Source organism: Phaenicophaeus curvirostris, chromosome 5 (genome assembly GCF_032191515.1).
Source record: "Phaenicophaeus curvirostris isolate KB17595 chromosome 5, BPBGC_Pcur_1.0, whole genome shotgun sequence".
NCBI classification, from domain to species: Eukaryota; Metazoa; Chordata; class Aves; order Cuculiformes; family Cuculidae; genus Phaenicophaeus; species Phaenicophaeus curvirostris.
In genome coordinates this window covers 45,762,867-45,783,722 of record NC_091396.1, presented here as the reverse complement: position 1 = coordinate 45,783,722, position 20,856 = coordinate 45,762,867, and the positions used below count along the sequence as shown (strand labels likewise).

The following is a 20,856-nucleotide window of genomic DNA, read 5'->3' as shown; positions in this document are numbered from 1 at the left end:
CCCTATGTGTCTGATGACATATTACTTATTAAAGCAATACCTGCTTAATAATCAGATTGGTATTGGTTAATGAGTTTGGCCTTTTTCACAGCATCAACATTATCATCTCCAAAGGGGGCTGGAGAACAGGCCTTATAAGGAGCAGCTGAGAGAGCTGGGGTTGTTTAGCCTGGAGAAGAGGAGGCTGAGGGGAGACCTCATTGCTCTCTACAACTACCTGAAAGGAGGTTGTAGAGAGGAGGGTGCTGGCCTCTTCTCCCAAGTGACAGGGGACAGGACAAGAGGGAATGGCCTCAAGCTCCGCCAGGGGAGGTTTAGGCTGAACATTTGGAAAAACATTTTCACAGAAAGGGTCATTGGGCACTGGCAGAGGCTGCCCAGGGAGGTGGTTGAGTCACCATCCCTAGAGAGCTTTATAAGATGGGTGGATGAGATGCTGAGGGGTATGGTGATTGATAGGAATGGTTGGACTCGATGATCCCTTGTGTCTTTTCCAACCTGGTGATTCTATGATTCGATGATTCTATGAAAGAACATACAGTTTCTGGAAAAGCACTGTTTGGGAAAAAAAAAACCAAAGAACCCAAAGCCCAACATGCTATCAGAGGGACAATCTGTCTAACTTTAAAAAATCGAAGTTACTTAGACGAGAAGGAGGTTGTGGAGTTGAGGATGCTGGCCTCTTCTCCCAAGTGACAGGGGACAGGACGAGAGGGAATGGCCTCAAGCTCCACCAGGGGAGGGTCAGGCTGGACAGCAGGATGAAGTATTTCCTGGAAAGGGTGATTGGTCCCTGTCCGAGGCTGCCCAGGGAGGGGGTTGAGTCACCTTCCCTGGAGGGCTTTAAGGGATGGGTGGACGAGGTGCTGAGGGACACGGGTTAGTGATTGATGGGAATGGTTGGACTCCATGATCCGATGGGTCTTTTCCAACCTGGTGATTCTGTGATTCCGTGAAATCAAAACCTTCCCCTTCGCTATCCCCAACCGCCCCCAGCGCCACCTGGGCGCCCGCCGGCCCCTCCCCCCGACACGCCCCCGGCCGTGACGTCACGGAGGCGGGCGAGTCCCTCGGAGGCCCCGCGCGGCGCGTGCGCAGTTTGCTGCCTTCGCTGGCTCGCGGGACGGCGGCAAGATGGCGCTCACCAGGTGCGGCCTAGCGCTCCCCGCCGCGCCGACCGGGCCGGGGTCGGGGCTGGGGCCTGCGCCGTGGGGCTGGCCCCACGGCGCAGGCCCCAGCCCCGACCCCGGCCCGGTCGGCGCGGCGGGGAGCGCGGGGGCGGGGGCCGCGCCGTGGGGCCTGTGAGGCCCGGGGGGGGGCCCATCGGGAGGGAGCGTTTGTCGGGGCCTCCGTCGCCCGCTTCCCATGGGGAGAAGGAGCTCCTCGGCTGGGTCCCGGCGGGGGTTGTGCGGGTTTCCCTCCCGAGAGCGAGTCGCTGGGACTAAGGGCGTGTTTTGCTTTTCTGCTCCGTGGTTGGGGAAAGAGCAGACGGTGGTGTGTGACGTTCTTCTTGGAGAATGGACATTGTGGCACTCTCTTTTTCAAACAAGGCGTGAATGTGGATGAATTCAGCATTGGATTTTATAGGGATCTTCCAGAATGCCAAGAGAACGTGTGTTGCTTTCACACTTTTAATTTCAGAAGTTACTGCATGCAGGTTTATGATTGCAATACTCAAGCTTCACAAATTGTTTCTTAATCTGTATAGAGTGGCTGTAGATAATGTAATAGTTTAGTAGTAGACTCGAAGGTGTTTGATTGTCACTGAGTGAAATTAACTTTGTGTATCTCTCTCTCTTTTTTTTTTGGTGACTGTCTGTGAATGTACAGTTTTTTACCAGCTCCGACCCAGCTGTCTCAAGACCAGCTAGAACTCGAAGAAAGAGCAAGAGCTCAAAAATCTAGGCAGACTGCTCTAGTGTCGTCACGACGGGAACCTCCCCCATATGGTTACCGGAAAGGATGGATACCACGAGTGCTAGAGGTGGGTATTTAGATTTGCTTTGTAGTAGTGTGTCTGCTAATGGGGAAAAGAAGTATATTTTCTGGAGTAGAAATAAATTCTGAGCATGGAATTGTGCAAAGTCTTACTGGATGCAGAATTTCCATCCAGACTGAATGGTGTTTCCTTGGGTTGGGAGAAATTGTTCTAGTCACCAGATAACTTGAAACGTTTAATGGTAAGCAGGGTAAGGATTCTTCCCTTCAAAGATTGTTTTGTTGTAATAAGGAAATTGGCCCATGATCCCTTCAGCTTACAGTCTGTGAAGACAAGGATCTTCTGAGAAAGACATCTGCATTGTTACTCTCTTATTATTTATTAAATGCATATTCTGTATTATAGATAGAATTAAGCAAACATGTATATTGGAGAACAGAATGGTCATGTGTATTCTGTTCTTAGTTTTAGATAGCTGTTAGCAGGGGAGAAAATTATCAGATTTGGAAAGAAACCTAAAAATTTGTCAGATACTAATTTTTTAAGGATGTTACTGGCAAAAGGGGTTTGGACTATGCTGCGTGTATTTAACTGTAATCCATGCCAGTTTAATGTAATTTCAGCTGGAAAAATACTGGTGAATAATGCGATTACAAACCTAGTTTGCAAGAGTTTCTTGCTATGAGCCACAAAACCTTGCAGATTTTGAAATGATACTTGGCAATAATGTCTGAAACCTGCTCTGATAAGTCAGCAGCCATTGCTCCTGGGACAAGGCATGCTGTTGATATTTTCATGCAGTATTTCAGGTGTGATTCTGCTTTGTCCCCAAATGCCACCCTTTCATGGGCAAGTAACAGTCTTACTCTCATTTATGTTTGAGTCCTATTTTCGTAGAGATGGATCTGATACTGCGGCGTGGTGATCCGTTGGTGCTAGATAAGGTGACTCTAAATAGTAGTTCCAGGGGTTCTCTAAATTTAAAAAAAAGTAGATTCAGCATTTAATAAAATATACGATGTTAAAAGTTATACTTTCATTGCATTCACTGTAGCGTTCTCTCCCTAGACTGTTGATTACTGCAGTTAGTATTTTAATGCTTATTCTTTATAAATGTTAGCAAAAGAACTTCTTGAGAAGTCAGGTGGTGACAGTTTTCAAAGAATTTCCATTGTCACTGGGCCACAAAGTGATGCACATCTCAAAAAGACTATTAAGGGTTCCTTTCTGCCTCATAAACAAATGCAAATTCTTCAAGAGTGGTAGACATTTCCAAAGCATAACCTTTGTCCAGTGGTTCTGGAATGTCATCACTGGGAAAACCAAATCTGTTCTTAATAGATCAAGAGTTAACGCGAGAAATTTTGAGGAAGAGCTGACTTGTTCTGGCTAATGCTTCAGCATTGATTCTGTAACTAATCATTGAACACGGGACATCCAGTGAAAGGCACTAAATAACTGAAGCTGTATTTCAGCGAGCACTTTAGGACAGCATAAGCATGCTCTTCTTTGGAAGGAAGCGTTCTGCTCATTTTAGTCCAGCCTCAGTCTGTGCTCTTTGCTGCAGTCATGTTAACTATTTGGTCATATAGTCAACATGGAGGGAGATACATCTGCCTAAGACACTTACCCTTCTTTCACCTTGTTCATTATCAGACTCCACATAAGCAGTGCCATTCCAACAGAGGGAGGGAGAGATGCTCATGCTGCTTCAAGCAAACATTTCCTCTGAAGAATTGTATTTGAAACTGTAGCCTGAAGTTGTTTTGTGAATAGTACCAGTTCTTTGTGCATCCTCTGGTGTTAGTCAGGATGGTCTACTTTAAGAGGTCTTTGGGTATCTGTTTATTAAATGCTATTACAGCAACACATTGAGCAAGAAAGGAAGTAAGTTGTAAGGATATTGGGCTGTTGGGCACTGGCCCAGTTTTCAGAATATTCACATGTCAAAGACTTTGAAAGGAATGGAAAGCTTTTTTAACTTCTTGCTTTGATTATGGCGTGAAAAGCAATAAATAACCAGTAGAGATTTTCATCAAAAAGTTGCTGCTCTCTTAATTCTAGTGTTTCCACAGTTGTCTTATTGCAGAAGGTAAATTTTGAAATTCTAATTAATAACTCACATGTGAATTAAATACTTAGTCATGCATTGTAGTCTGTAGCATAGTAGCTCCTGCACATTCTAGTCAACGATACGGGCTCTTGCTCTGTGCAAGATGTCTCTGCATTTCAGTGCCTTTTTGTTTAATCGGTGTAAATTCTATAGTCCATTGCTCTCTTACCTGCTAAACAAGTAAAGTTATGCAAGCATTCTGCCTGCGATTAATTTTGTTAAACCCCATCCCCTCTTCCCTTCCATTTCCCATTTCCTTATACCATGTTTTTGTCTTCCAGTCATTCATTACTTTTTCTTTTTCGTAGGATTTTGGAGATGGGGGTGCTTTCCCAGAAATTCATGTGGCCCAATACCCATTGGATATGGGCCGAAAGAAGAAAATGTCCAATGCTTTGGCTGTTCAGGTGGATGCAGAAGGAAAAATAAAATACGATGCAATTGCTCGACAGGGACAATCAAAGGACAAGGTAACTTTTCTTCAGATATGTGGACTGACATGTATAACTGAAAAAGCTTTATTTAAACATTGCATATATTTGAGCTCATTGGTCTGGCATTAGCCAAGTGGATTGTGTCCTGTTTTTTTAGAGCTTAGAACTTAAGTCATGTCAGACAGAAATGAGTATTTTGCCTGAGATCAGACTGGTCTTTTCTGTTCTGTAATTAAAAGGTAAGGTGAGAAATGGTGAGAGTCTCTAGAAAAAACTTGCTCTTTAGCTTAGCAGCCTTCATTAGAGAGCCTTCCAGTGAAGGCAAGAAACTGAGACCACAGGCAGTCTCATGTCAGTGTGTTGAGATGTGCGGGGCGCAGAACACAAAATGGAAAACAGTTCAGCTTTCAGAACACTACACCTTGTGTACACACCTTGTGTCTTACTAATTAACGTTTGAAGGTTTTGGCTGTTCTCAATCTTGTTAGGTGCTTTTTTTTTTATTGCAGCAGAAAGTATTGCCGTTGGTTACATTCCAAAATTTTTGTGTTAAGTTCAGCGGTGGTCAGATTCTAATGGAGTTTAGTGGGAGCCAACACAGCGGCCTTGCTAGAAATAAAGAGTCTTTAACTCCTGACTAGACAATACTTTGTCTTGAAATCCTGACTAGTATTGAGGAGACCACTTCAGTCTCCGAAGTCTACTTTGAGGAGTATCTACATCCACCTTTTCAAATATAAGGAAGTGGACCACATTAAAACTTGAATTCTCTTAGCAGATGTTGGGGGCTGGAAAACTGAGGAGGCATGCCCAGGTATTTGACCAGCTGCTTGTTATAGCAAGCGTTTCCTAACCCAAAGAAAATCTTAAAAGAAAGTTCATTACAGAGGGTATTGCAGTTGATTGATATGAATAATTGTTTTGAAAATAATTTGACTTCTGTCAAAGGATGCCTTAAAAAGCTTAGGGGTGTGTAATATGTCTCATGTCATACTGCAAAATTAGGAAGGGGAAAAAACTATTTAAACAGAAAAGCCAAACAAACAAAAAAATATGGTGAGCATTGTAAGAATATCAGTGGAAGTCTTTTTTAACAGATAAAGTTTTTTGTTGTTTTAAGTTGATCCTACAGTTGCCACAGCTGCAGAAGGTTAATGCTAGTAGGGTTTTATATTTAACTAATACCCTTTAGCATTAAAAAAGATGTCACAACTTGCGTATCCTCATCCTATGCATCTAAAGTACCTTTGCAAAAAGTGATTAGTTGGACTCTGTACTGTCATACTGTAGGAAGTAGTTAGACTAAGCAGAATAGCAGCAGTATTTTTATTGAAGGGGCTTTCATTGGGATTCAGTCAGACTTTAGTGTCTTGAATCATTTGTCAAGAGGAAGGTGCTGTAGTATTAATTACATTAATATAATACAGTGATATTAAATATTTGAAACTTGATACTCAATACTTAATACAAAATAGAAATTTGACTTACCCGAAAGCATAAAAAAATTTGGAGGATGATAATAGACAAGCAGTAATAATTGTACTGATTCTGCGGAAGCTGTAGGGCAAATAAGAGGAAAAAAATAGTACAGTTAAACCTTTATTTTTACAACTTGTCAAATACATCTTTACTTACTTGTAGGATCAGATTTAATTTTCATGTAATAGAACTGTTTGGTTTGGGACCTAAGTATATTTGAAAAAGAACTACGAATGGTAGTAGGGTTTAGGCAAAAAGGACCGAGTCACTGTTTCACTGTGCCTTATTTGGCTCAGTGAGGAAAGTAATTAGAACAGGTGAAGTTATGTTTAAGATACTGGTATTTGTCGTTCTTGATTCATGAAGATCTGTACCAGCATTCACTAAGCTTCTGTATGGCATCTGTAAAGAAGCAGTAATATTCTTATTTCATGGCTGTCTTTAGCAGGATGGAGGAGATGACTCGCTTTTCCAAAACCGGCACCTCTTGGCTGAGCTCTGTAGAACTGAAATTAGGGTTTTCTAACCCTAAGCTGTGCCTTATGGATCAGCTTGATTCTGATTGCATCCAGCTGGATGCGAATGCTGAGACTAAAGATTAAGTATAGTGATTGAAGTGGGAGTAAAACTGGGGGAGAATTAGATATTTGAAACATTTTCATTGGAAGTAGCACAACTGTTATTACTTCATTTGTTTTTCAGGAGAGAAAGTATTGGCAGAGATGACATAGGGAGCATTTCTTCTGTGATGCGTGTTTAGTTGAGTATTGTGGAATATTTTCTGTAAGAGAGAACTTGTGCTAGTGCAGCATCAGTAGGATTACGTACAGAAGCTTCGTTATCCTGAGAGTTGCAGTCATAATTCGAATATTTCATCAATCTTAATACTTAGCTCTAAGAGAAACACATTCTTAGCAGCCTGCCAGAAATGAGATGAAGTTTCTTATCCTATTCTATGAGCTACTTGGTCTGAGTTAGAAAGCAAATTTTGATTTTGCTACAGCTTATGGATTTTTTGAAGTTGAATTTAGTATTCTGTCTTCTTGTAGAGGCAGCAGTTCCATCATCTGGACCCTATATCTAGCTGGCTTGTCAGCAGTTTCTGCTGTTGCAGTGGTTCATCTCTCTTTATCTCTCCCCTTACATATTTAAAAAATAGTTGCTTCAGAGGATTTTCTTTGAAAAATGCTGACATACATGAGGTAGTCTAACAAGCCTCCTTTTGGGGGCTTGCAGAAAGTCTCTGAGCACGAAATGCTGGATAATGTTGACAAACGTAGATGCGTGACCTTATTGATCTGAGGGTGGAGTTCCATCTGGTTGCCGAGATGAAGGGTTTCCAGCATTTGCCATGAGCTTAGCTCTTGGGCTGCTATAGATTCTTCCGATACTTTCTCTACTTGCATAACTAAAAGCCAGGCTAAAACAGTGCATTAATAATTGGTATATTTTGGTGAGACTGATGCTGATATTTTGTCCCTTTACTAAAAAGAACTAAGGACATATTATTGCTTCCTGTGTTTTTATTAAGACAGAAGAGAGAGTGAAATCAAAGAATAAACTTTTTCTGTGCAAAAATTGTATTTCTTCTTAGTGGCCCAAGGATGCAGCTTAGATGTTAAAGGAGACAAAAAGAACCACAAATCTTACCAAATTTTTTTTTCAAGACTGTGAATTCAGTTGAAACACCCACAAAGAGAGAGTAGTTCCCTTGTTGAAGGAATTCCTGTCACAGTGATGGAACGGGACAAGAGAACATGAATATCACTCAAATAATCAAAAGTATTCATTACTCCAAGTATTTACCTTTGTAGAAGAGCTTGGTTTGCTAGCTTATTGACGATTTTTTTTTTTTCTCTGCTGTGTGTGCAGTCTTCCAGCCAGGTAATTGTAATGACTTCTAAAATATCATATGTTTCATATGGAGAAACTGTGCTTTGACAATGGAGGAATTAATTCTGCAGTGGTAAATGCTCAACTTACAGAAAGGATTGATGAGCACTGTACAGGGCTCTCTGGATGTGTAGAATAAAATATGTTGAGGGGAGGGATTTATGTGTTAAAAATGAAGATCTTACTGTCAGGACACTGGTGCTTATCAGGTATCTTGTGAAACAAGAACGTGATGGATGTCTGAATTCTGCTGTGAGCTAGAGTACCTTACATGACTTGTTAGGTAAGGTTGTTCTCTTGGGTGGCAGTGGCATTCGGATTCCTAATTGCTGCCTGTTAAGGATGCCCCAGCCAGAGAAGGAAGCATTTAGCTGTACCAAAAATAGAGCATTTCCTTTTGGCCTGGAAGGAGATTCTACTTTTCAGTAGCAATCGCAATAAAATATCTAAAGCACAGGCTGGTGCTTGCTTTTAAATTTCATAGATGAAAACCAGTAGTGAATGGACATAGTACAATATCAAACAGTCCCAATCATCTCTCTCTCAGATTAATAAAATGTCTCAACATTGCTGTTAAAGTAAAGTGAACATCTAGAACAACAACCCAGTGCAATATCTTCATCTCTCCGCCTATATCACCTCAAAAGACTCCAGTTAGAACATGCAAGTGTATCATATTTTTGATGGAGACAAAAATTTTGGTATTTTCAGGCTAGTTTAAACCATATTATCCATATTTTTTTTTTCACATAAATGCAGTTTGCATGCAGTATTTTAGGATTTAACTAGTTCCTGTAGCTCATTTGTAGGCGTACTGTAGTTTTTGAAGTACCTCTTAGACTTTTTTTATTACTTCTTTGTCTTGTGGGATGCTCTGAGCTCTTTCAGCGTATTTTGTTCTTCATCCAGCAAGACACTTGAACCTGGACTTCCTTAGAGAGGCACTGCTTTTCAGCATCTGACAAGCTAGGATATTATTGATACTTATTCAAGGGATTAACATTTCAGAAGTGAGGGATGAGAAGCAGTAAATGGCTCTGGTGTGACAAAAGGTCTGTTTAATAGTTGGACGTGCACTTATTAATGAACTTGAAATAATAGTTGCGTTGACTTTTAACTGCTTGAACTAAGGCTTTCTGATGTTATTTTGTTGGACAAATGTGAAACATTAATACAATAAGTTCAATAAATTCTTCCCTGTAGCCATGTAATAGTGTTCTTCCCTATACTTAAAATTGGAGCTTGAAGTTAGTGACAGGTAGCTGCAGGTTGTATGAAAGCTTAAGTATTCATATAGGGGGAAGCGTAAAGAACAGGTTTCTCAAGCATTTATTATTTCAAGGACGTGGCAAACATAATGACATGCAAAAGATCTAGATGCAAAAATACTTGAAAGCAGAAGTACAAATGTGTGTTTATCTGTCTGACTTGCGGAGCCTGAAAAAGGAAAAGAGTAAGAATGGGAAGCAGGAAACTGGTGTCTAATCCCAGCTCAGAAAGTGATTTACATAATTATAGTTAATCAAATTGCTTCTTTTCTTCCATTATTCAGTCTGTAAAATGGGGTCTGGAGTATATTCTTGTTCTATAGGAGTTATTGAAGAGTACATAATTGTAATGTATTTGGAGTTGTACACAAGTTTCAGTTAGTACCTTTGAAATACGTGTATTTATTCCTAATCACCAGCACTAAAAAAATATAATGTCTTTCAGGTTATTTACAGCAAATACACAGATCTTGTGCCAAAAGAGGTCATGAATGTGGATGATCCTGAACTGCAAAGACCAGATGAGGAGACAATTCGAGAGGTAATATTTGCACTGACGTGTCCCATTGTCAGATGTGCATCATGTGTCTTGTGTATGTGATGAGATGCATTCTGTTGTACTTTTGCCTTCAGATAACAGAGAAGACAAGAGCAGCCTTGGAGAAATCAGTCTCCCAAAAAATTGCGGCAGCCATGCCAGTTCGAGCAGCTGACAAACTAGCTCCTGCACAGTACATTCGGTATGTAGTGCTGGTGTGTGTGTAAGGTGGTGTTGTATACAAAATTGATTAAAATTAGGATATTCCTTGAATATCTGAGAATATAAATTCCTCTCTTCTTCTGGAAATAATATGTAACTGGTATATGCATTTTGAATTAGCCCTCTAATGAGAACTTAGCTTGAAGTGGGTTGAGATGTCTTAACATGTCATGAGTTGATGCACATTGTGGAGGGGTTATTGCTTTAGCAACTTAATGTAGATTTGTCAGGAAGCACTATGAATGATGCTGCCCTGCAAACAGAGCCTTTACTGGGAGTTTTAACCCAAGATGAGCCATATGATAAGGTTCTTCCCTCTGTGCCATTACCAGCTACAGGTATTGACAGTGGAAAAGTGCAGCTAGAGCATTGAACTGAGTGAAAGTGGAGGTGGGAAAGGAGTATCTAGCTGTGTGCAGAGAACTCAATGCTCTTATTGTTTTATTCAGGTACACACCATCCCAGCAAGGTGTCGCCTTCAACTCTGGGGCAAAACAGAGAGTTATTCGGATGGTGGAAATGCAGAAGGACCCTATGGAGCCTCCAAGATTCAAGTAACTATTCAAAACTTCTTCATGGCAAATAGAAGGTCTTGTAGCGTATTTCCATATATTACATGCTGATTGTATTTGTGTTCTTAATTGTTCAGAATTAACAAGAAGATTCCCCGTGGACCACCTTCTCCTCCAGCACCTGTGATGCACTCTCCTAGTAGAAAGGTATGAAATGCCATAGCTGTTCTCAGTTTTGAATTCTAGATGGGCTAACAAATTCTATTTTGATCTGGTTCATTTCTGTGTACCTTATCTTTATTGTTCTTTTGCTGTGAGATGAAGTGATGAACTTGGTGCCTGGTGTGGTCCTTGGGGTTTTTTTGGGCAGTTCTGAAAGCACCTCTCTTCCTATATCAGAGCTTGAGTAGATTTCTCATATTCTGTGCAGAGCTGAATTGCTGGAATTGTCCACAGCATGGATGACTTGCCTGGGGCTTTGGCCTTGGTAGACTGATGCTGGTGTTAGACAGTACTATTAAGGTAATCCTTAATAACAGTAGCTTGTGTTATTAAGGATTAGCATCCTTCTCAGACGTGAGTGTGGTGGTGGTTCGTGAGTTTCCTGCAATTTGAACTGCCATGAAATGTGCCAATGTTAACAAGCTGGCTGTGAGTTCCAGTCTGCGTGAGGAGAGTTTAAGAGGATGGCTGAAAAGCTGTCATAGCTTTACTCAGTGTTGGCAAAGGTACAGCACAGAAATGAACATCATATTGCTGCTAAGAAGGATTGGGTTTTTTGTAGCAGTGTCCTGAACCTTGCACTCATTTATTTCAATGGTTTCATAGCTGCCTTTGAGAAAGAAAACAGTATTTCTTTTGCTGTAAACCTAAAGATGACTTTGCTTCCTCTTTTAAATCAGATGACCGTGAAAGAGCAGCAAGAGTGGAAAATTCCTCCATGCATTTCAAACTGGAAAAATGCAAAGGTATTTGAGTTGTCATAAATTCACTTTTCTAATGTTGCACCCTGCTGTGAGACTTCTACAAATTATTTAAGCTTGAATAATACTTGTTTTAAACCTGTGGAGTTAGGTAAACTGGCTGCTTCCCACACAATTATACAGCTCAGTTTTTCTCTCTTTGGCATATCTGGATTATCAAATTGACAGGAATATAGAAGTGGGAGAGAATTTATTACTTCATGGCAAAGATTATGCATTAGTTAAAATGCCCATAATAGTGCAGTATGTGGAGTCTGAAGCCCTTAAGGTAAAGCCATCTAAACTGAAAAAAAGGAAGGGTAGTTCATTGAGAAACAGCAGTCTGAGTTTGTGGAAAGTTTGCTTTGTCGCATTCTTCACCAATTCATTTTCATCAAAGGTTAGCTTAGCTGTTCTTACTTCTTGTTTGAGTAGACATGCCCTGTCCCTTTGATTTTTATCAACCAGTAAGTTTATGCTCAGAGAGGAGGGAGAATTTACACTTTGGTCCAGTAACTGGTCTAATCGTTCTCAAACTTAGCAAGTTGTGGTGAGGCAGCCTCTTCAAATGGAGGAAGGAAAAGCTGCGTGTTTGGATGTTCTTTTTTAATACCCCAACACAGCTGTATAACTGGGACTAACACTAATTAGCAGATGAAATTTTAGGTTACAGATGCTAAAACCAAAGCAAAAATTTTGTAGAGCTCTCAAAAAAATCCTAAAATATCATCTATAAATACTTCTAAGTTTCAGCTTTTGAAGGCAAAATTTTGAAGGCACAAAATGAAAGCAGTTATTGTCTCTTGCTTTTGCTGTCAGCCTTCCCCCTTTCTCATTTTGAATCGGCTAGCCTCCTAACAGGGTTAAAACAGCTTAGGTAAAACAGTTTTTAAGCACAAATGGTAAAACAGCTTAGAGACTGGGAAAGCGATTATCTGTACTTCTTAACACAGAGCAAATGGTGGACTTCATTGATCAAAACCTGTCATTTGTACTAAGGTGTAGCTTGAAGGAAAATTGTGATTCAGATTTGGGGGGAGCATGGAATTGGGGGGCAGTTTATTGTTACATGGTGTGAATTTGAAGTACGTATAAAGGAGGTCCACTGAGGCATATTACTGACAGACTGAAAGTTTAGTGGGTTTTGTTTTCTTACACAATAAATGTAATAATGTTTGTTACTACAAATCATGTTAGTTTCTGTGATTAACTGCCTTTGTTCTCACTGTAGGGTTACACCATTCCCTTAGACAAGCGTCTGGCTGCGGATGGCAGAGGACTGCAGACTGTTCATATTAATGAAAATTTTGCCAAGCTTGCTGAGGCTCTCTATATAGCTGACAGAAAGGTGAGATGGTTGTTTAAGCTATTTTGTTCCATGTGGTTTCACCACATTTGTATTTCTTCGGGGAAAATCGACTGTGAGTAGACTGTAGTGAACATAAGATGTACGGTCTTATCCCCAGTATCTTTTAATCAGTGACTTAATGTAGGTTAAGTTGTTGCAGATCATGAGTCTTGTTTCTCAGTTCTATCTGCTGTGGCTCTCTGGCTTTGAATTTCATCTTTGTGGCTTGATTCCTGCCGTGATTCTAACTCCATGATAAAAGATCTGTGTGCATCCCAGGTGCTAGCTGTCTGCCACTTCAACCATTTCCTATGTTTGCAGGCTCGTGAGGCTGTAGAGATGCGTGCCCAGGTGGAGAGGAAGATGGCTCAGAAAGAAAAGGAGAAACATGAGGAAAAGCTCCGTGAAATGGCTCAGAAAGCCAGAGAGAGAAGAGCAGGGATCAAAACCCATGTTGAAAAAGGTACATTTCTTTATTTTTGAGATTTTGTGGGATTTTTTTTTTTTTAGCACTCTGAAATGTGGGTTTGGAGAATAACCTGAGAACTTGTAATATGTAAATATCAATTGTAATTTCTAAGCATGACATCTGTTCTTCGTGTCCTTACTTGATCAGCCAGTGAACTTGGTTAACTCACTGGCTGGTGTAATGGGATCTGATTTTGAACCTCACAGCAGCGTATACAGGTCTAGGACATCATTGAGAATTTGAGAGTTGCTAATGGCTTTCTATGTGTTCAGTTTGCTTAAAGTATAGCATTTTAGATAGTGCTAAGGGTCACTTTTTTTTGGTAAAAGAATACTGATATTCAAATATTTGTAACAAGCAATCTTGTGTTTGTTCAGAGGATGGTGAAGCTAGGGAAAGAGATGAAATCAGACATGACCGGCGCAAAGAGAGACAGCATGACAGAAATCTTTCCAGAGCAGCCCCTGACAAAAGGTGAGCCACAGAAGAAAGCCACTTTATTCCTGTACTGGCACTGGCTTCCCCACTAGGGAAACGATTACACTGGGCTTTCTCTTTTTGCTTGATGCACGTGCCTGAATTTGACCTTGTGAAGATACCCACTGGTTCACACTGTAAACTGGTATTCACCATTCATTCATTGCATGAAATGGTTTCGCTCCATTAGAGTATGGCAGTGCACTCCTCTAAATTTATAATTTTCCACATGAATGGAGGAATGGCGGTTGTTGGTTTTGGCTGGGTTTTTCTTTAGCAGAACTTCAGTACCTTCAGATTTAATTAACTCGTTGACAGCAAAGGTTGAAACTTGGACCCTATAACTTCAGTGAGACCAGAATATCATTAGTGGCTTTGTTTCTTGAAGCTGTTCATTTGAAGTAAGCTTAGATTTATGAGTGTAGGCTGAAGTATCTTGTTTGCCCAAGCCATTGAGAGCTCTGAGCACCAAGGGTTTCTGGAGGCTTAAAATCTCTAATATCTTTAAAATTAGATTGCTCAGCCTTCCTAGAATGTAATTACACCACTTCTTGCAAAAAATAAATATGACATTTTAGACCAAGTCAGCTTGATGTAAATTGCAGATAGTGGAAAGCAAATTTAAATGTCATGCCCAGCTGAACATAACTTTCCCAAATGTTTCCTTTGCCAGGAGACAAATTTTAAATGTTACCTCATAAGGAAAGGCAATGGTCAGAATCAGGCTCCCTGAAGCAAATTGTTAGCAACTAATACAGGATCAGGTTGCAGCTGAACACATCAACGAATATTGTTTACTGACCTAATAAAACCTGAATTTTTTTAATTCAGGTCAAAGCTGCAGAGAAATGAGAACAGAGATATCAGTGAAGTTATTGCCCTGGGCGTACCCAACCCCAGGCCATCCAACGAGGTCCAGTATGACCAGAGGCTGTTCAACCTGAGCAAGGTAAAAACACCTTTTCACAGCTGTGTAGGTTTCTGTGAGAACATGTTCATCCTTTCATACTGGGTGTGGCTGAAATACTGAATCCCATTCTCATGGATGGTGTGGACACACTCTGAAAGGTGTCTCTACACCTTTAGGAAACTCTTGATCTCCTTCATCCGTAGGTGATGCGACAAAAATGGAATATTCTGGATGTATTAATGGATTAAGGTGGATTTGTTGTGGTTTTTTTTTTTTCTCACTGGTGAGCAGGGAGAGAATGAAGCTATTTTGCCTTCAAGCTGCAATGACCTAATTTTCTTTTGTACAAATGCATTAACTGGAATAAGGGAAACGTGCTCTGAGAGAGAAGCAAGTAAATACTTCCCATTGCCATTATTCCTTATGTAAAAATCCTTCTGAAGATACAAATAGTTAACAGCAACATGTATTTTCCCTGAAATTTATAGTGTGCAGAGATAAAATACATGAGGCTTCAGAAAGTCCCCGAATAGACACAGAGTTGTCATTCATTCTTTTTCACATCTCCAGTGAAAGACTTGGAGGCAGAATGGAAAGCTTTCAAGCTTTATATAAGCCGCTGTGTGATTTGGATCAGTTGGCTTAAATCATGTTTTCCAGAAATTCTGAATAATACACGTTTTTTGATGGCTGTACTTGGCTGGTATAGACAGCTGTACTTGCAGGGCAGACTGAAATGATCTATTTTTATGAAATATGAATGGCCTGTAATCCTCCTTGATGCTTTTTGGAAGAGTAGAAGTGGACCTGACTGAGGCTTGTAATTACTCGTATGATGTTCTCTGGACTTAATCCCAGACCCAAACCCACTGGTATCCTAACAAAGTGCTTGAACTCATTTCAAATCAGTAGTAAATCATATAATGCCATCTGTGTGTAGTTGCTTGACACTGTTAGTGTATCTTGATGTTAAAATAAATAAGTTCAAGTTTTACGGACTTGTTTGTATTACACCGCTGTTCTTTCTTCTTCACAGGGCATGGACAGTGGCTTTGCTGGAGGAGAGGATGAAATTTATAATGTTTATGACCAGCCTTGGAGAAGTGGCAAAGATATGGCCCAAAACATCTACAGACCAAGTAAAAATGTGGATAAGGACATGTACGGTGATGATCTAGAGGCTCGGATAAAGACAAATAGGTAATAAAATTAGGAAGCATTCCTCACTGGTACTTTTGAAGTTACAGTCAACTGAGTTATCACGTCTTCTTCTGCAGGTTTGTTCCTGACAAAGAGTTTTCTAACTCTGATCGTAACAGCAGAGGGAGGGGCAGAGATGGACCAGTTCAATTTGAGGAGGATCCATTTGGTTTGGACAAGTTTCTGGAAGAAGCTAAGCAACATGGTGGTTCTAAACGGCCATCGGATAGCAGCCGCCCTAAAGAACATGAGCATGAGACGAAAAAGAGAAGGAAGGACTGAATGCCTCTGATCCTTGAGTAGCAGAGAAATGGACTACAAGCCTGGACTTCATGCAAAAGGCATTTTTAATATCAGAGGTGTTTACGGGGACAGTGTTGTAATACAGCAGTTGACAGCTCTTTGTTTTGTGTGGATATATATGCACACAATAATTCTAGGCTTGGATTAGAGGAACGGAGACCAGTTTGGAACACTTCACAGAGGAATTATTCCTTAGCAAGTGCTCTGACTTAGCTAATTCTCTGCCCAGCATCTCAGGGTAAGAATGTAGCCCCTTCCTACAGCTTTATTTTTTATAGGCAGCTAAAGCTTCTATTTCATCTGTCAAAAGCTTTCCTGCTGTATATAATTACTGTCTTATGCTGTAATGGATGCTATGGAGTTTATGATTCAGCATTTCTTTAGTGTGGTTAAGCAGTTTATTTGAACAGCAAGGGGAAACAGCTGGATTCTGTTTTAAAACATACTCATAGTTTCTCAGTAACCTTTATTTCAGTTTCTGTACATTTAGTGAAATAAAGCCTCCTTCCACCGCTCATTCACTTGGATTCTTTCTTTGACTGTGTCTTCTTCGGGACTGCTCCCTGAGAGCAAGCTGTAAACAATGAAAATGCTTCAAATTAGTTAGGCAAGAAGGCTCAATATTTTTTTCATTTCCCATCTTCCAAAACATTCATATGGAAAGCAGAAGATAGGTTTATAAACAGTTCAGTGTCATGAGCCATAAACACAAATGTTAAATTCCTGATGGGAAAGCTGAACACAATTTGCACAGCAATTACAGATTATATCAGCAAGATGCATCTTAAAAAACTTGTGCTTTCATGGGGAACTAATAAAAGGTAACAGTTTAAACCTAGCCTGGAACTAAGTGCAAGAAGTGCTTGCATTTTTGAAGAAATGAAGAAAGCTAACAACTGCCTACCTTCTGCGTTCTGTTTTACTACATAGAAGGCTCTTGCACCTCTTGTTAATACTTCACGAGGCCCAGACCTTTTAGTATATCTTACAGCTCCAAGAATGAAAAACATCAAAACAATACCCAAGAAATGAACGCTCACTGCTCAAACTTATTCTTGGTGACTCATTTTACTGTTACCACCTCTAGCATTTAAAGTCTCAAAAGAAGAAACTAGTTGTCAGGAGAACAATGAAGATTTCTTATTATTCCAAGACATGAATTATCACATCTGTAACACCAGCCTGCTTGTTGCCTGCGGTTTCACTCTACTACTCAGTCTGAGTAGCCAGATCAGCTGAAGCATATTTAAGTCTACAAGAAAAATCCCCTTAATAATTTGTCTATTTAGTGAGTGTACTTAGGGCAAGTTCTTAATTTACTAATGCCTTTGAGCAGCCATGGACTCAATATCCTTTTATCTGTCAATGCCTGTTTCTTTGTTCTATTTATTTACTGCAGCAAAGCTACAGGATACAGTTGTCTGCCTCTAACCGACCAGTCGGTGACAGATGCCTCTACAGGGGGACTAGGCCAATGTTTAACTGACCACACTGTCTCTTGATGTGACACACTAATGCACTGAGACTGCCAGTGTCCTGTTTTTTCCTTTACTAATGTTTAAAGTGTTAGAGATGGCAAGTAAAAAAACAAAGCTACACTAAAGCTAATTAACAGTTATCTTGAAAATGTGAAAGTAGGCAGCTGATTCCTCCTGTAAGAAGTGATAGCTGAACAAAAAAGAAGTTTTCACTGAAATTTAAAACTTGGGCTTTACATTCTATGTCGTCTTCCCCCTGCCTCCCACCACCCAAATCGGATGTTGGAATCCACCTGCAGAAACCTGTACTACAAATAGCAAGAGCTGCATGGAATTTCCACTGTATTCATATTCCTTTAGCTTGGCGGAGCAGGAGGTTTTCATCCCTGGTGTGGGATCTCTGTGGTACCTATGGATATTCAATCTCAGACCCTAATGAATCAAGCTGAGAGGAGAACATAAACTAAATTATTTAAAGCACACTAAGTGGCAAAATGCTTCATCACACTTGGAATAAGTGTGGAAATATTTTGATAATCCTGCATGCAGCCAAAAGCAGAATTAAAAGACAACTCATTACTTCATTAAAGGAATTAGCGCATTACCTTAGCACCTTCAAGTATGTGGGAGTCCTTCTGAAACACATTCTGAACATCTTGTGAAGTTGAGAATTTAATCCAGCAGTAACGCTTGTGAAAGCCTGTATCTTTGTCCTAGTGACCAGTTACAAAAAAAATAAAAAAGTATTACCGTAGAAAATAGGCATACAGGCTGTTAAAAACTTCATATGGATATTCAATTTAGGGATTCAGAAATTATCAGAGAAATCAGTACACCTGCTGTTTCAGAAGCCTTTTTTACATTTGTAAGACATTTACTTCCATTGACAGCATGCAAGGGCCTAGCAGAGGCTGTTCTGCATCCTTTTCTCTCTAGTCCAGTCCAGCAATCATGAAAAAAAAATTAAGATTATAAGTTATAGGTGAAGACTGGAATAACCCATAGCAGGTTGTTTCACACTGCAGTAGTTGCCTACTTACTATTAACCTAGTCACAACAGAATTGACATTTAAATGGCAGCCTGATCTGAGAATAAGCCTGCCCCCATACTTGAAAAGCATCCAGTAAGGTAAAGCAGCTGCTTAAGATACCATAAAAGCAGGGTGCAATTCAAGATGATGAGCACTAAATGATGGTTATTTTTAAAAATTATTTGCCAGTGAGGAAAAGACAGTTGTCAATAAAATCAAGATAACTGCAGAAGAGCCAGGTCTACTGAAGCACCTTTTATCGCAACCTTTACATAAGACTTGAGAGCAGCTCTGCCACATAATTCACTGATCATCAGGAGTGACTGCCAGAACTTCCAAACACTTGGGAAGCTTTTCCCCACGAGGTACTGCAGTCAGAGCACCCGGTTTCAGTACCCCACTAAGGTCTTAACCAGAGCACCTTCCACATCCGACTGATTTTTGTAACTCTGGCAGTTTTAAGCATCAAAGAACAGACCTAAAGTAATCACCAAACCAAGATATAAACGTGTGCATCAGTTCAGTTTTCATCAGTGACAGAGGCAGGTTTAATGGTAAGCTGCCAGCCTTCGCAACAAAGCAACACGTTCTGTTTTGAGCCTGAGAAAGAGAGAATGGCAGGTAGACACCTAAGCTTCAGTGTTTAGAAAAAAAACAGACTGTTTCAAACTGTTTCTCCATTTCCAAATGAGCCTTCAACTGATACTGAACCTACCAGTTCACCAACTGAAGTTGACTACAGACTGAGCATAATTTAACAGCCCACCGCTTCACATGGAGAAACACAGGCAGGCAGAAGAGCCTCTGCTCCTTCAACAAAGACCTGCAACTAAGCAGTAAGAGCATGGAAAAGGAACACTTGTTTTGACTGTTCGTCTCAAGAAATGGGACTAGATCCTGTTTTCCCTGATCTATGTGCTCAGAAGATAAATAACCTAAAAGGCAGAGCCATAAATGGTTGATGGCTTGGGAGCACACTGAGAAGGCCACAGGTTTTTTGCGAGCCCTTCCCTCTGGATGGGGCATGAACCCACACCAGGGAAAGGCTGTAGGTTAATACCTGCACCTTTAGGGGTTTTAGGCCAGCAAGACCAGGCACATTAACGCTTTCTCCTCTGTCAGAAGAAAGATGACGCCATGACAGAGAAAGTCAAGGTGCTTCTGGGTTAATTAGTCAAAAATGGCCAACGGGACTCAAAGAATCGGCTTCCTAAAGCTCTTTTAACCAAGGTGGTGAAGCGTCTGGAAAACAAGTCTCATAATGAGCAGCTGGAGAAAATGGGATTGTTTAGCCTGGAGGAGGCTGAGGGGTGACCTCATCACTCTCTACGACTCCCAGAAAGAAGGTTGTAGAGAGGTGTGCATTGGTTTCTTCTCCCAGCTAAGCAGTGATATAACGAGAACTGGCCTCAAGTTGCACCAACAGAGATTTATATTGGATGTTAGGAAAAATTTCTTTACCGAAAGACCAGTGAGGGACTGGAAGAGGCTGCCCAGGGAAACATCCCTGGAAATTTCTGTTTAATGAAATTCCCTGGAGGTGTTTAAGGCACGGGTGAACGAGGTGCTAAGGGGCATGGTTTAGTGGATAGGAATTATTAGGGTAGGCTAGGAATGGTTGGACTCGATGATCCGGAGGGTCTCTTCCAACCTAGTTATGATTCTATGATTCTATGATTCTAAATGTTCAAAAAGCGCGCAGAGCCGGCACGGGGGCCCAGGGCCGGGGCTTGGACCGGGTGCACTTAGAGGCCTTTCCTAAACCCACGGAGCCTGAGCGGGGCCTGCGGCTCGAGGGGGCGGGAAGGGAAGGAGGGAGGGAGGGAGCACCGAGATGCACGCGGGGGGCACTCACGAAGGGCAACTGGCACCGCTGCACCGACCCGAACTGCGAGAAGTACTCCTTCAGCTCCCCTGCGGGGAAACACACGCCTGGTTACGCGGGGAGGGAAGGGGGAGGGGAAGATGAAGGGAGAGTGGGGCAGCCCAGGACTCACTGCTCGACACCGTCCAGGGAACCTCGGCCACGAAGATATCGAACAGCCTCCGAGAGCGCCGCCCCACGCCGCGCACCGCGCTGCCCGCCGCCATCTTGGGACTCGCGGGGATGGCGGCAGCCACGCCCCCTTTTCGCGTGAGGCCACGCCCCTTGCAGTTGCTGCATCCGTTAAGTCCCGCCCCTTATGGCCCAGGCCCCGGCCACAGGAGCCACCGTGGCGGTGAAGCCACGGCCCGCGGAGTGCGCACGGGGCGGATTGGCCGTTAACCCCCGCCCCTTCT

The 20,856-nt window shown here is 41.4% G+C and overlaps 2 protein-coding genes across 2 annotated transcripts; one reads left to right on the top strand and one right to left on the bottom strand.

Moving 5' to 3' along the window:
• The first annotated feature begins 1,115 nt into the window (after positions 1-1,115).
• Positions 1,116-16,584, top strand: SNW1 (SNW domain containing 1). The gene is made up of 14 exons (XM_069858525.1): positions 1,116-1,148; positions 1,831-1,984; positions 4,361-4,522; positions 9,572-9,667; positions 9,760-9,866; positions 10,336-10,440; positions 10,536-10,605; positions 11,301-11,366; positions 12,592-12,708; positions 13,030-13,171; positions 13,555-13,651; positions 14,486-14,603; positions 15,601-15,764; positions 15,842-16,584. Exons 1-14 carry the CDS (start codon positions 1,135-1,137, stop codon positions 16,044-16,046), a joined length of 1,617 nt encoding a protein of 538 aa, XP_069714626.1. The 5' UTR covers positions 1,116-1,134; the 3' UTR covers positions 16,047-16,584.
• On the bottom strand, positions 16,520-20,708 carry SLIRP (SRA stem-loop interacting RNA binding protein). The gene is made up of 4 exons (XM_069858526.1): positions 20,574-20,708; positions 20,432-20,490; positions 18,151-18,258; positions 16,520-16,641 (listed from the first exon to the last, which is right to left on the bottom strand). The coding sequence occupies exons 1-4, from the start codon at positions 20,665-20,667 to the stop codon at positions 16,582-16,584; spliced, it is 321 nt and encodes a 106-aa protein (XP_069714627.1). The 5' UTR covers positions 20,668-20,708; the 3' UTR covers positions 16,520-16,581.
• Between the last annotated feature and the right edge of the window lie 148 nt (positions 20,709-20,856).

Coding starts and splice junctions, on each gene's coding strand:
- SNW1 (XM_069858525.1), top strand. Junction 10,441..10,535: donor ATGGAGCCTCCAAGATTCAA/GTAACTATTCAA, acceptor TTAATTGTTCAG/AATTAACAAGAAGATTCCCC. Junction 15,765..15,841: donor GCTCGGATAAAGACAAATAG/GTAATAAAATTA, acceptor CTTCTTCTGCAG/GTTTGTTCCTGACAAAGAGT.
- SLIRP (XM_069858526.1), bottom strand. CDS start 20,667: ATGGCGGCGGGCAGCGCGGTGCGCGGCGTGGGGCGGCGCTCTCGGAGG. Junction 20,491..20,573: donor TCCCTGGACGGTGTCGAGCA/GTGAGTCCTGGG, acceptor GTTTCCCCGCAG/GGGAGCTGAAGGAGTACTTC. Junction 16,642..18,150: donor ACATACTTGAAGGTGCTAAG/GTAATGCGCTAA, acceptor CATTGTTTACAG/CTTGCTCTCAGGGAGCAGTC.